General features: G+C 46.3%; 2 protein-coding genes across 5 annotated transcripts; both read left to right on the forward strand.

Moving 5' to 3' along the window:
- The first annotated feature begins 413 nt into the window (after nucleotides 1–413).
- uros (uroporphyrinogen III synthase) lies at nucleotides 414–2,689 on the forward strand. 4 transcript variants are annotated; one of them, XM_058062236.2, is made up of 10 exons: nucleotides 414–623; nucleotides 1,016–1,078; nucleotides 1,169–1,252; nucleotides 1,312–1,402; nucleotides 1,458–1,532; nucleotides 1,756–1,830; nucleotides 1,911–1,994; nucleotides 2,184–2,269; nucleotides 2,336–2,434; nucleotides 2,506–2,689. In XM_058062236.2, the coding sequence occupies exons 1-10, from the start codon at nucleotides 621–623 to the stop codon at nucleotides 2,626–2,628; spliced, it is 783 nt and encodes a 260-aa protein (XP_057918219.2). In that variant the 5' UTR covers nucleotides 414–620; the 3' UTR covers nucleotides 2,629–2,689. The 4 variants fall into 4 exon arrangements, 3 of the variants coding, with proteins under 3 accessions (XP_057918219.2, XP_057918220.2, XP_057918221.2); XM_058062238.2 differs by lacking the exon at nucleotides 414–623 and adding an exon at nucleotides 688–773; XR_013625730.1 differs by lacking the exon at nucleotides 414–623 and having other exon boundaries at nucleotides 682–1,078; nucleotides 1,756–1,837; nucleotides 2,506–2,564.
- A 70-nt stretch (nucleotides 2,690–2,759) lies between these two features.
- On the forward strand, nucleotides 2,760–6,430 carry mmp21 (matrix metallopeptidase 21). The gene is made up of 8 exons (XM_078788704.1): nucleotides 2,760–3,091; nucleotides 3,899–4,275; nucleotides 4,339–4,670; nucleotides 4,734–4,873; nucleotides 4,936–5,077; nucleotides 5,145–5,402; nucleotides 5,875–6,047; nucleotides 6,125–6,430. The coding sequence occupies exons 1-8, from the start codon at nucleotides 2,789–2,791 to the stop codon at nucleotides 6,428–6,430; spliced, it is 2,031 nt and encodes a 676-aa protein (XP_078644830.1). The 5' UTR covers nucleotides 2,760–2,788.
- Nucleotides 6,431–14,559: the final 8,129 nt, after the last annotated feature.

Genomic DNA, 14,559 nt, shown 5'->3' on the forward strand with positions numbered 1-14,559 from the left:
CTCAGCTTTTTTTCTTTCTTTTTTTTACTTTTTTCATTGCAAACGGCAGTTGTACTAAACAGTGCATACAGAATCATTGAACAATATGTAAATAAAATACAATTAAATTCAATTGGGTTTTTACGTGTTTCATTGTATATATTTGTTAAACGGAACCGGATATGACGTTTACGTTTGCGCTGTGCGTTTACATAGCTTGACTTCCACTAAGACACATGCTAACGAAGTATTTTAACAAGAGTCACTCGTAAAATAACCTCCCAATATATTACATGTATGTATATTTATCGACCATTTGTGGTCCATACATTTAAAAAAAACATAACTACCACAGCATGTGACGTCCCAGAAACTGTGAAAGGTTTTCTAAAAGAGGAAGTGACGTAGTCCTTTCCGGGTGTGTATTGCGTCGTGACAGTTTGCTAGCTAGCTGTAGCCACATAAGATCCCCAATGGCGACTCGTGGAATAAACCACACACGAACGAAGGGGTGACAGCTATTTAAACTGCATCCTAACACTGATTTGAAGCCATGTATTTATTCTTTCCTAAAAGTAATCCACAATTTCTACATTGTAGAAATTACGAGTTTACGAGCTGTCAATATGTAACGACAAAAAATGGTGAGGATACACAACTTTAAAATAACGCAACACCCCTTCTCCATCATTGCTTGTCTTTGTGTGTTCAGTTATGGGAACAAGCTACAGAACATTTCTCTGTTGACATTTTACAATTATTTGCATTACACGTCACACGTAGCTGCGACATATGTAAGCTGCATCTGCTCGATAACTTATATGGCATCTGCATGCTGTTAATCTGCTTAAATGTCCTTTAATGCGGTGCTTTTCTTGCTAATGTAAACATGAAGATGCTAGCTGTTGAGTTATCAGCATAATGCATGGCAGTTGGGTTTATCTTAGCTTGTTATGCATCCACACCCTACTTACTTGTCAGCTGCATTCATTCTCTTTCGCGGCGATATTCCACGTACTTAACAGTCTTTATCAAGATGCAGGTGCTGCTTCTGAAGGAGCCAAAAGATGGAGACTCTGAGCCTGATCCTTACATCAAGGTAAAGGCAGTTTAACTCTAAATTTACCCAATTTTTGTAATATTGTAGTGTCTGTCTGCACAGTTGAAGTCTTTTGTCGCAATCCCACAGGAGCTGGCTTCACATGGCCTGAAGGCAACCCTTCTTCCTGTGCTATCTTTTAAGTTTGTTTCATTAAACACCTTGGCAGAAAAGGTAAATTCCTTTCTTTGTTTATTATGACTATCAAGATAATACATTGTATTTTTTTAAAGCTGTTCCAACCAGAGAAACATGGTGGCCTCATATTTACAAGTCCCAGAGCGGTGGAAGCTGTGAAGATGTGCATACAGGAAAGAAGAGAAGGTAAGACAATAACATTTACTTGAAAAACTTCAACTGACTTGTGACGTTTGCATAGAATGGACCAACTCGGTGAGCGACAAATGGAACACAAAGTCTGTGTACGTGGTGGGGGAAGCAACGGCTGCTTTAGGTGAGTTCCGGTCGCAACCCCACCTTTGCATGGTGGACACCTGCTGCCAACATGAAAGCGTGAGGAGCAGTTAGCGACCTCTGGGTGATGGCCGTGCACAAGTCACACACCGTTGTCGCTTCTCCTGAAATGTGTGCCACCATTTGTGTTGTCCCTTTACAGTCGATTTGCTAACCGTGACGTAATAGAACATCAGAGCTATGGCTTCTTTTCTCCTTGGCAGCACGCAGTATCAGTCTAACCTCCATCGGTGTGGACACGGGGACGGCACAGGTCTTGTCACGAGTCATTATTGAACGTACTGGGTGATTTTAGCATTCTGATTTACTTCCATGCTGATGCTAAAAGTACATGATGATGATTTCTGTGTTAATGTAGGGGAGGACACAAATATTCCTCCACTTTTCTTCCCTTGTGGCTCCATCAAAAGAGAAGTCCTGCCCACTGCTTTAAGGGAAAATGGTAAGATACAGAATTTTTTTTGGAAAGGGCATTGCAAAAAATGCCACTGAAAGCCAAAGAAAAAGCAAACAGTGCCGTATCTCGCACTAAGCAGTTAAAATGTCAAAGTCTCCTTCCTTCCGTTTGGTGGAATTGCTAATCCTAAATTGTGTGCCACTATGCTAATTAATTTCCTGTTTGGTTCACCAGGGGTTCCTCTGGAAACGCTGACTGTCTATCAAACAGCAGAGCATCCAGACGTAGACAAAAATCTGCGTCACTATTTTGCACAGCAGGTAAATCTCACCCCCTTTTTTTGTTGTTTAAACATCTTGACGTATTTAGTGTCGTCATACTGGCAGGGCCTCCCGGCTAGCATAGCTTTCTTCAGCCCGTCGGGCGTCAAATTCTGCCTGCAGGCCGTGCAGAGGTTAGCTGGTGAGCGGCTAGCGCAAATAAAGGTAAGCCGACCACGTGCAGCGAAGCATAAGATGAACATGAAAGAGTCTTTTAGGGACTTTGTTGTGTCCAGTTTGCTGCCATCGGGCCCACAACACGGGAGGCCATGTTGGCAGAGGGCCTGAGCGTCAGCTGCACTGCGGAGAAGCCCACAGCGGCGCACTTGGCGGTGGCGATAAGCCAAGCGCTCAAATAACCATACAGCCATATGTCTTTATTGCGGCTTTTCTATGGATATTCTATTTATTGTTAAGCTTTTTTTGTGTGATCTTGGAATTAAAGTGGATCACTCTGGAATCTTCTGTGTTTTTCCACATGCAAGTGAAACGTCCATTCAAAAGCCAGCGAAGCGTGAAATGACACATCCGCACAATCTGGTAAAGTCAGGTTTGCTTTTCACACAAACCTGTCAGGAAAAAGGTGGGACCACACCTGCACGGGGTGGTCCCATAAAGACGCCCCGGCTAAAAAAGTCAGCAGGATTAAACCCAAGGCTAAACGCCACGATGCTGACTTCCATCCAGCTGATCGCTTTGCTTTTGTGGACAAGCGTCAGTCGCATCGACGCAGAAAAACTTTTCCATCGACGGGATCATTCGGATTTGCAGATGTTCAACTCGCAACAAGCTAAGGTCATCACGGACGAGTACGCCGCAGAGGTAAATGTGGATTTGTACTACTTGTTGTGTCTTCTGTGTTTGCAGAAGACACAACTAATAGCTAGTACTGATTTATACAAAATTGGAAAACGCGAGTTTGGAATGAGATACTGCCATCTTACAAGACTGGAGTGGGGAGTTTGTTTAAAAGGGGGGGGGTTCTCAAACAGTCCCAAACTGGGACCTACATTTACCAATGGTACAAATGTGTTTTTCCTTTAAAAACTGTACCCAAAAGTATGCGTAAAAAAGTCATCTGGAAGTGTAAAGTCAATATACTATGAGAGAAAGTTGAATTTTATGGGAATATTAATTGTGAGGAAAAATAATGGCGTTTTAATAGCATAAAGTTGAAATATGAAAGAAAATGAAAATCAAAACAATCAAAGTTGTATTTTTTGGAGAGAAAAAAATCACAAGCAGAAAGTTGAAATAGTTGGGGGGGGCAAAAATGTTGAATTTTTTTTAAGTGTTATTCTAACATGAAAAAAGTCCTAGTTAGTATTGTCATGTTATTGTTATTATAGACTTATATTATTATAGATATTATAGTTATTGTCATTGTTATTACTATGGTTAATATTGTCATCCTTACTATTACCACTAATAAGTTAGGCTCGGACTGCACGTTGCACAAGTGGTTAGCGCACAGGCCACACAGCTTGAAAACCCGGGTTCGACTCCCTCCTCGGGCATCTCATGCGTGGGTTTCCTCCCCCATTCCAAAAACATGCTAGGTTAATTAGCCACTCCAAATTGTCCCAGATTGGTTTGCACCATCCCGAGTTCAATCCCCATGTGGCGTAGCTGTTCCTGTCTAGATTTGGCTTCATGAACCCAGTGAGGTGGGCGGAGATGCAGGACCAGGACTATCAGGGCGCTGACTACCTTGAGGAGCTTCAAGCGACCATCCAGGAAGGGACCTCTGTTCCCCGTTCCAGGGATCGTCCTCAGGATGGAGAAAGCCAAGCGTTTATCTCAGCACTGAAAGACTTCCAGCGCCTGTCGGGCCTGCCCGTCACGGCCGTGTTGGACGAGGCCACCCGAGCGGCCATGAACAAGCCCCGGTGCGGCGTCCTCGACCAAGTGCTGGACTTGATGGCCACGGAGGCGCCTGAGGGGTCCTCAGATGTTGAAAACGCCACCTCTGAGGACACTGGGAGTAACTACACAAGAAGCGACGTGTGGTTGAGTCCTCATAACGATTCAGGCTTAGTCGATGTTAACGACACGGAAAGTGGCACCAGACCAACCATGTCAACAAACATCTCCCAGAACAGCTCCACCCCCCCGCCCCCAAGCCAAGCCGTGGTCCGCAGGAAACGCCACCTGGCCGATCTGGTCTCCAAGAGCCGTCGCAAGCCAGACACGAGGGACCGGGGACACGTGGCCTTCAGCAAGAACGTGCTGAGGTGGAGGCTGATGGGCGAAGGCTACAGCAGCCAGCTGTCCATCGAGGAGCAGAGGTACATCTTCAGGCTGGCCTTCAGGATGTGGAGCGAGGTGTCGCCTCTTGAGTTCATGGAGGACGACCGCTCGCCGCTGGAAGATATCGATATCAGGCTCGGCTTCGGCACGGGTACAACGTAATTACAATTAACTCCGGAATTACCAGCATCATGACCAATTCCATGTTCTTCAGGAAGACATCTGGGTTGCAATCAGAGGTTTGATGGCACGGGTCAGGAATTCGCCCACGCTTGGTTCCTGGGCGACATTCACTTTGACGACGACGAGCACTTCACCGGTCCAAACGGCGGCAGTGGAATCAGCCTCCTTAAGGTGTGGCGTTGGGACTAAATGGGATCTTCATGGGGATTCCTTCTGACTCTGGCATCTTTCAGGTGGCAGTCCATGAAATCGGACACGTTCTAGGACTGCCTCACATCTACAGACCCGGGTCTATCATGCAACCCAGCTACCTGCCCCAGGAGTCCAGCTTTGAGATGGACTGGATGGACAGGAAAGCCATCCAGAACCTCTACGGTAAGCCAAAGGATTCGGGATTGTTTTCGAGATCTCCTCGCTGTATTCCGATCCTTGTCGCCTCCAGGGGGATGCAAGGGCCGATTCAGCACCGTGTTCGACTGGATCAGAAGGGAGAAGACGCCCTATGGGGACGTGGTGGTCCGCTTCAACACGTACTTCATGAGGGACGGCTGGTACTGGCTCTACGAGAACAGGAACAACCGAACGCGCTACGGAGATCCGGTGCCGCTCCAGATCGGCTGGCATGGACTTCCTGCTGATGGCGTGGACGCCTACGTCCATGTTTGGTCCCGGAAAAGAGAAGCCGTTTACTTCTTCAAAGGTTCTTTTACTTCTTTTTAACATTCATTCATTTTCTACCGCTTATCCTCACCTGGGGCATGGGGTGCTGGAGCCTATCCCAGCCTATCCCAGCTGGACTGGTGGCCAGCCAATCCCAGGGCACATATAGACAAACAACCATTCACACTCACCCTCTGGGCCTCCATGGGGTGGGGGGGCCTTGCCTTGCCTGGGGGTGGGTGGCGACTTTCCGGCTGAAGGGGGTACCTCCGGGCCCCCAGGTGTGTGGCCCCCGGTGCCCTTCTGCTCTTGTGGGGTGTGGTCTCTTGCCGGTCTAAGGGGTTGGCCCTCTTCCGGCGCTCCCTGCAGCCCCTTGCTGGTCTCTCTTTCGGGGGTTGGGCCTTGGTTTTACCTGCCCCCGTGGGGACGGGGGCTCTGGTGGTGGGGGTTCAGCAAAACAAACAATAATTGTCAATTGAATTCCCGAGTGTGAGTCCTCCCTCTGCTGACAGGCACACAGTTCTGGAGGTACGACAGCGACAACGACCAGGCCTTCAGACAGGACCCAGAAGGCCACAGGTATCCAAGGAAGATCTCCAAAGCTTTCCCAGGAATATCTGGTCCGATTGACACTGCCGTTTACGACCGTAAGGACTCCCGGATTTACTTCTTCAAAAGGACTCATGTAAGGACTTTGGGGAAACGTGTTGAGGAGGTAAGAGCCAGCAAACGGACTAGTCATGGTCTAGTCATGTGTTCCAGGTGTACGCCTTTGACCTGGAGTCCAACGGCTTGGCGAGAGGCTTCCCCAAACCCTTACGAGATGCCTTTCCTCCAGTGTCCGCCGGCGACCATCCCGAAGGAAGCATCGACGCCGCTTACTTCTCCTACAGCCACAACGCCATCTTCCTCCTGAAGGGGGGCCACTTTTGGCAGGTGGTCAACGGACGGGATCGCCGGAGACGCCCCTTCCTGCCCCGGAACGGCCTGCTGGCTCACAAGGAGGTGGACCAGCACTGGTTCGACATCTGCAATGTCCACCCGACCGCACTGAGGCTGACGAGATGAAGATGACGCAGGTACACATGATGGTCGTCCATCAGCAACGCTTAACCGTAGAAGACAAAGACAACCTCACGTCTGTTGTTGGCTAACTTTGGGTCAAATCAAATCCAATTACACGTTGGATTGAATTACAGACTACATGTTTACGACATAAATCATAAAAAGAGTGGATTGTCATTTAAATTAAAGTCGAAAAATTGAAAATTATAAAGTTTATTCTGCTTTTTCCATTACATCATTTGAGCAACAAAATAACAGACATTGATTGTGTAATCGATACGTACCTGAAACGCTAATTAATTCGGCTGTTTTTTTTCGGTGGGGGGGGGGTCGCTGTCGTATCATAGACCCCCCCCCCCCCAGAGAATGTGAACCTTTTTGTTCTAAAAAAAAAAGGGCATCTTTCTCTTTGAGGCTGTACGGCCTCATGTTGCAGTGCGATATAAAAGCGGCCAGCAGAGGGAGACATATACTCATGTATCCTCTAAGTCCAACTGCTAATTTGGGTACCAATGTGTGTGTTTTGACGTGTTTTTATTATGTTGTTGGTTGTGAGAGGAGAACTTGCACATTTGTATGTTTTTTTTTAAATCAGCGGAGAAATGAAATAGTTGCTCACCCTGCCAAATTTCCAAATTTCCAGAAGGTGCCAAACATTCCAAGAGTGCAAAGTGCAGATCAGCGTTTATTCCGCATTAACAAGCGGAGTTGTAGTTGAGTCGTAGGTTGTTGTTAACGAGGTTCTGACTGCTTTACGGCGCTGCAAACATGCCTAGTTACACACATGCGTGGAACAAAACGGATGTTGTAAATTCTTTCTTTTCCAGTGGAGTTGGGGGGGGGGGGGGGTTAAGAAAAACACTGACTGAGGCCTTCACAGCCTCCTCTCGATTTCACATTGAAATCAATATTTGAAAAGCGCTATCATGAAGTACTTCCTGGCAAAGAGGATGTTTAATGTCGAGCGGAGGTAAATGGGATTTAGAACTGAAGAAACCCAAGCTGTGGTGCGCTCATTATTCCATGACGAGGTGGAAACGCATTATGTGACAGAGAGTAGGTGTGCTGTTAAAGCACTTTTTTTTTTTAAACATTCCGGAATGAGAATCACTTGTTTTTTTTTTTTAATCCCTCCTCATTGCAGAGGAGCCGCCAGCCCAAATGAAACAAGTCCGTAATTACACGTCCTCCCTGGGGAATAACTATCAAACACATTCATTTGAATGAGGAATCCAAATCACGCGGCTGTAATTAAGCATTGTGCAGCCTCATGCATTATGTAGCATTTAGGAATTTGCTAAATAGCTAATAAACAAGATGGGCCCTCGCGGAGGAGGCTGCTTTTTTTTTGGTGGTGTTGTTTTTTTTGTCCGAGCAGTGCCGGTTAACCGCCTGCTAATTGGCCTCCGTGTTTGGCCACAGCAGCTCCCGCCCTGCCTTGACCTCTGACATTGGGGAGGAGAGGCAAACAAGGGGGTTGGGGTGGGGGGTATCAGTTTGAGTGGCAGCTGCAGGCCAGAGGGGCGGGGTCTGGGGGCGGACACAACTGTCCATGTGACAGATAAACATGGTTGAGTCTGCGCCTCGTTACTCACCGTCTGATATGTATTTTTGTAGGGGTGTAAGTAAGATTCTAAATGCAATATTATCACATTCAGAGCGGGTTTTTAACATTATTAGAGCCCTCTAAACATGAAATAACACCCCTACAGTAACTTTTACACTCATATTACCCAATATAAGAAGATGAAATAAGCCACTTAAGACTCAAATATGACTCGTGCTCATGTGTGTTGCTGTAAATGTGTTCCGGTACTAGGGGAGCTGAGTTGGGGGTGGACAGGAAGTGAATTTTAGCTTGGTGTGGGTTACTGCTGCAACAGTAGCTGGTGTTAGGGATCATTGTGAGATCATTCAAACCTGCAATAAAAGGCTGTTGTTGTGCTGATCAGGTCTGGTGCTTGTGTGTCTCACCGAACATTAAAATCATATTGCTGACACAGAGTGTGTAGAATACTAGGTATTTTTAAATGCATCTCCTGAATACTTGATATGAGTATTTTAGTTCACTTAGCCATTGTTAGACTTGGAAATCTTTATTTCGGGCGGTTCTTGTCGGTTCTTTTGGTTCTTGTCGGTTCTTTTGGTTCTTGTCGGTTCTTGTGTCAGGTGTAACATTTGCTGCTTCTGTTACAGCCATGATACAGAATAGCAAACCGAGGAAAAAGCAGGCTTTTCCCGGCTGTGTGAAAGGGGTCTGCCCTGTTTATGTGATGTACCCCAGGCTTGCTATCCTTCCAGGCATATGGCAGGAAAAAAAAGAAAAGAAATCTGTGAAAAATGTCTTCAATGCTTTCCAGTCCAACATTGTCTGAAAAAAACAGACCCCCCCCCCCCCCCCGCCCCAAATGAAAGTGCCATGGAACACATTTCCATGGTGTGATTCGTGATGAAACGCTACTGCAATGTCAACTTTTCTTTATTTGTCTATGTGCTTGTTTTTTTATTCATTGGTGGTAGTGGGGGGGGGGGGGTGATTTGAAATTCCAAAAATGGATCCCATCCTTCCCGAATGTCAGGGAATCCGAATGTATGACACGTCACCCTTGTTTATTTCCCCACTTGTGTTAAAGTGTTATTATTATGCGCATTTTCTGCCGTTTGTATTGTATTATTATATTGTGGACTCCTATAGAGCAGCTACACACAATAACCCACACAGAAAGCTTTCTTGATCTTCCAGAATCTGCACCTAGTCCATCCGTATATTCCTTGGCTTTCCAAAACAGTCTGTCATTGTCATTGGTCGCAGTCCCAAGTGCTCCTGATGACTTCTGGACAACTGCCGAACCCCACTTGCTAATTTTGCAGGTATATGAGTTAATAATAAATGAATACAAACCTTTGTAGAGGTACTTAAAAAGTGGTTAGGAGCTACTGGTTGGAGACCCCTGATTCACCGTGTATGAACACAAAGAGTGGTAACATATTGTCGGTCCGCCATTACTGAGTGCAGACAATCTCGACGCAACTTTTTGGTCATAAACACAGGTAGGAAACTTGTACCTGGGAACGCTCGTATAAGGAAAGGACTCTGTGAAACCGAGCGTTCCGAACTTCTTTCAGGGCTGCCTTCCAAATGCACAAACCTCATTAAGTGAAAGTTTGGCACGGTTTAACACGATAATGCAACATTCTAACATTTATAGGTCAGAAAAGTGGAAAAAGCATAATGGGTCCCGTTTAAAGTAGCAGAACTAAAGTGAACATTCCATGCTTTTCACCTTTAACGATGTGCCGCGGATTCTTTATAGGTGGAACTCTCTTCCTGCGAGTCTTCTCGGATTTTGGAACACCACGCAGGAATCTTGCTGGGAGCTGGGATTTGGACTCCCTCCCATGTAGGTCACACCTTATTATCCCAAAAGTGGTTAGAAAGTAGGCCTCTTGTGTCACACGTTTTGAAACGATGGCATCTCACCTCCCCCGCCCCCCCCCCCCCCCCCCCCCTTTGCGGAATGTTTAGTTTGATCTAAATGAGAATTGGGGTGGGGGGGTGTAAATGGAACAGCCAGTGAAAGAACGGTGAGAAATCCAGAGTGACGTTGCCACCTCACAGGCCTGAAATTGCGCGGCGTGCTCGTGCCAGCTGTCTTTGTGCGGAGATTAATGTTGCGTCAGTCACATTCTTTGTGCGAGGAAATTCTCGCCAAACGGCCTCGCCGGAATCTGGCTACATCAAAAAAAAAAAAAATGTCAGAGAAAATAGGAGCGCGGCATTTGGACAGAATCGTAAATGCATCTGACATGCGTGCCTTCCTGCTGTTTGGAGCTGCTGGTGCGACGCCAGTCAACACTCGCCAGTCGTAGCATCACAAAGCTCAGTGCGCTTTAACTTTGCACGTGGGCGGGACGCTGCTTGGGTTGCGTTAGACAGCCGTACACACACACACACACACACACACACAAATACACACACTTATAGGGCAGAATTAGGAGGCCTCTCTTTCTCGATTTTTTAATTCTCCTAGAAGGCTTTGCTCAGGGGCATGACACATTTCTGAGGGGCTTTGGCTCTCTTGGCCTGATAATTCCTTCAATTATTCAATGCTTGGCTGGCAGATGAAGTGGGGCCATGAATAAGGAAAAATCTTTGGGTATTGGTGCTGCGCTCGTACAAACATTATTAGAATGGATTCCCTTTGATTGTATGGAATGGTATTCTTGGACTGGCGCTGGTTTCATTCCAAAGAGCGCTTGTAAGACCTGAAGGATAGATGTAAGGATTCTGGATTGTTGAATGTGGGTTCCTGCCAAAGTCCAGGGCCAGAAAGCCAAATCTTTAAGGATACTGCACAACTGACAAGCTACCGGTACTCCAAAATAAAAGTATGTAGGGTAGGGTCCGTAAGTCCAACACGAGTATGGGTATGTTCCCAAGATGGAGTATAAACGTCAAGGGTAAAAAAGTACAAACTGTGAGTGTACAAACCTCGTGACAAACCATCTTATAGGAATAGTCCGAGATCAACGTATGTACCAAACCAAAAAAGTGCAGATCTGTTCCCAATGTAATGTTCTACCAATGTAAAAATCAAGCGACAAGGGTACGAACGGAGAACCTTTGAGGGTACCACGGCACTGGCAAGTCATCCCTTTGGGATGCAAAAGTATCTTCCCAAGGTGTAAAAGTTCAAACCCAGGACCACAAAGCCAAATCTTGAAGGATACTGCACAACTGACAAGCTACCGGTACTCCAAAATAAAAGTATGTAGGGTAGGGTCCGTAAGTCCAACACGAGTATGGGTATGTTCCCAAGATGGAGTATAAACGTCAAGGGTAAAAAAGTACAAACTGTGAGTGTACAAACCTCGTGACAAACCATCTTATAGGAATAGTCCGAGATCAACGTATGTACCAAACCAAAAAATGCAGATCTGTTCCCAATGTAATGTTCTACCAATGTAAAAATCAAGCGACAAGGGTACGAACGGAGAACCTTTGAGGGTACCACGGCACTGGCAAGTCATCCCTTTGGGATGCAAAAGTATCTTCCCAAGGTGTAAAAGTTCAAACCCAGGACCACAAAGCCAAATCTTGAAGGATACTGCACAACTGACAAGCTACCGGTACTCCAAAATAAAAGTATGTAGGCTAGGGTCCGTAAGTCCAAGACGAATATGGGTATTTTCCAAAGATAGAGTATAAACGTCAAGGGGAAAAAAGTACAAATCCTGGTGAATGGCCAGCAGATCCTTGCAGCTGAAGTCCAGACAAAAGCCAGAGTTGAAGCCCAACGGGACACACAGTAGTTTAGGTGTCAAGTTGTTTGTTTTATTTTGTTCAGCACGCCCTTTGTTTTCGTCCTTGATCACAGAGAAGTCAAGGATGAGGCCTGCACGTTTTCTGTCAACCTCCTGATAGTCCCAATGGAACCTGACTGAGATGATTGAGGACCATGTTGACATGTATGAAGATGGGAAGGGCGGATGGATGGGAAGCAGTGGAGATGAATTCTAAGCTAGCTATACGTTAGGTAGATTTTCTGCACTGCTGATCGTATTTACTTGGGAATGTGCTTCAACTTTTACTTGTAATGTTGTTTTGCATCCAAAGTCAAGGCTTTTAAAATCTGTCATTCATTGGCACGGATTCTGTCTTTGGAAACAGACTGCATTTTTACAGTCATATTCACACGTTTCACCAAAGTGTTTCTGGACTCCTTTTTTCCTTCTCCGTAGATAGTGGCATACGATTGAAGATCTTACTTTGCCTCAAGCCTTTAATGTGCAAGTCCAATGAAGGTCATGGATTAGTGGAGCAGTCCGGAGTATCGGAAATAAGGTCAAGGTCCAGTCAAGGTTTTCCATCTTTCTCCTACAGTAGCTTTCTTCTTACCAAACTCTGCCTGTCCTTGGACTGACCATTTGTGGACCAACCCTTGTCTACCCGTCAAACTCACCTGTAATTTGCCTTCCTAACTTCCTGAGTCAGGTTCCTTGGACAAAAAGTCAAAAGCAAAGGCTTTTGTGTACTACTAACTAAGTACTACTAAGTATGGCGGTTCAGTAAGATACAGGCATGTTCCAGGGATCCTTGGGGGTACGGCCTCACTGCTAAACCAGTCCATATTCGGACATCTCCGGATACGTACCATCTTCTGGGCTGTCAGGGGTGTGAAACTATACACACCTTGGGCTTCGTGGGGGGTAGGTTGCCATGGAGAATAATCCCCTGGGTCCTTCCAAGGGAGTATTAGCAGTTGGGGAAAAACTGTTGATCTGGATTGGTGGTTTTGGCCGCACTGGTTCCACTTCTATTGGGAGGGCGGGGCTTGTTTTAGGTGCATATTTAAAATCAATCCATCCATTTTCTGTGTTCTTATCCTCACGAGGATCGCGGGAATGCTGGAGCCTATCCCAGCTGTCTTCGGGCGAGAGGCGGGGTACACATAAAAAATAAAAAATAGAAAACATAAGAAGACAGTCAACTTGTCATAGAAACCTACCATTACTTCCTGAGGAGTCGGCTCACACCAGGTGAGCGGACCTCAGCAGCACATGCAAGAGGCAGATGGGTCATTTTTATGGGTATGCCTGTACATGACTAGCACACCACCTCTTTGATTGCGGGACACAAGTGAAGATCTTACTTTGCTGCGGAGCCTTTAATGTGCCAGATGAAAACCAGCGTCACATCTGTAGGGAGCACAAGAGGAGCGCCGGTACAGAGGATGGTACTTGTGTGTCCGAGCACCCCTCCAAGTCCTCCTCCTCTTCCTCCTCCCCTTACCGCCGCCAGCGCCACCGTGCCAGACTGACTCTGCTGGTGCAGATAAACAAATGTGAGACAAATTTGTCTTTGTTCAACCTGCTGCATGATAATGAAGCCCATGTGAGCATGTGTCCACTCGCTAATGATGTTCCTGTCTGGGAGCACAATGCAGACACACAACACGGAACTACCGTCCTCCTCCTCCTCCTCCACCTCCTCCTCCTCCTCCTCCTACCTCACCTTTTTTGTAAGAGCACTAATTACCCTTCCATGTATTCATGGTGGTTCTGGACACAATTCTACCTGTTCTGGTCTTTGGGTCTTCTTGCTTGCACACCAAAGTGCTGTGTTGGAATCTGATTAAGGAAGCCTAAAAGTCAGTTTACACCATTTTCACACATACCTGGTGTAGCACTGTACCGTACTACACTGTACTACACTGTACTACACTGTACTACACTGTACTACACTGTACTACACTGTACTACACTGTACTACAGTCAGGCTCCAGAAGGTTATTTATATTTTGGTCTTTCCGCCATCGCCATCCATATTGAATACAAGCAGGCGTCCTTAGAAAATCCTAACCTCCACACTTCCTGTTTCCTGTTTCTGACTCAACGGGAGGCCATGGCTGGAGGACGCCAATTCTCTTTTACAAACCTAGAATGTTCAGGTCCGATTAAATACTGCCAAGCAACAAGTGGCCAACAAGACCAGGAAACTGGAGCAGTTCTGTTCATTTATCGGGAACCAATGGAAGTTCAGTGTGGCCTAAGCAATACAGTATACAGTATACAGTATACAGTATACAGTATACAGTATACAGTATACAGTATACAGTATACAGTGCAGTACAGTACAGTTCATGCAACTTCTTCTTCTGTCTTTATTATGGGAAGGTTCACCACTGTTTGTGGATGATGGCTCTCACTTTAGTGAGCTGGAGTCTTAAAGCTTTAGAAACGGCTAACCTTTCCCAAACTGATGAATGTCACGTTCCTAGATTGCCATCCAAGAGGGGTTAAACACCACAAACGCCGCCCACAAGCAAACTGGGGGGGTTTGGGACAGTGCCCGTGTCGTCATGGCAGTGGCGGAGGGAAGCAATTAAAACAACATGGCGGAGGGTTAACTAACAGGCGGCGGGGCAAAATCAATGAGCGAGCGGCGTCCTGCTCCAACTAATGACAGTGCTGAGGCTGACAGGAAAAGTACAGGAAGCTAAAAACCATGGCGCTAATGGCTCGGAATACGCCTCTCGCGTACGAGTAGAAGAAGGTCGCCACATATTTAGTTCACCTAAGAATGTGGGGGGGGCATTCGAGTGATTTACTTTTCCGATGTCAACAAGGAA

Source organism: Doryrhamphus excisus, unplaced genomic scaffold, assembly GCF_037039965.1.
Source record: "Doryrhamphus excisus strain RoL-2023G ecotype Guam unplaced genomic scaffold, RoL_Dexc_Guam_v1.1 HiC_scaffold_24, whole genome shotgun sequence".
Classification (NCBI taxonomy): Eukaryota; Metazoa; Chordata; class Actinopteri; order Syngnathiformes; family Syngnathidae; genus Doryrhamphus; species Doryrhamphus excisus.

Excerpts from the sequence above, each read along its gene's own strand:
- uros (XM_058062237.2), top strand. The coding sequence starts at position 905 with ATGGCAGTTGGGTTTATCTTAGCTTGTTATGCATCCACACCCTACTTA. Across the intron at positions 1,403-1,457 it reads CATACAGGAAAGAAGAGAAG|AATGGACCAACTCGGTGAGC; the intron begins GTAAGACAATAA and ends ACGTTTGCATAG. Across the intron at positions 2,270-2,335 it reads GTCACTATTTTGCACAGCAG|GGCCTCCCGGCTAGCATAGC; the intron begins GTAAATCTCACC and ends TCATACTGGCAG.
- mmp21 (XM_078788704.1), top strand. The coding sequence starts at position 2,789 with ATGACACATCCGCACAATCTGGTAAAGTCAGGTTTGCTTTTCACACAA. Across the intron at positions 3,092-3,898 it reads CGGACGAGTACGCCGCAGAG|CTGTTCCTGTCTAGATTTGG; the intron begins GTAAATGTGGAT and ends CATGTGGCGTAG. Across the intron at positions 5,403-5,874 it reads AGCCGTTTACTTCTTCAAAG|GCACACAGTTCTGGAGGTAC; the intron begins GTTCTTTTACTT and ends CTCTGCTGACAG.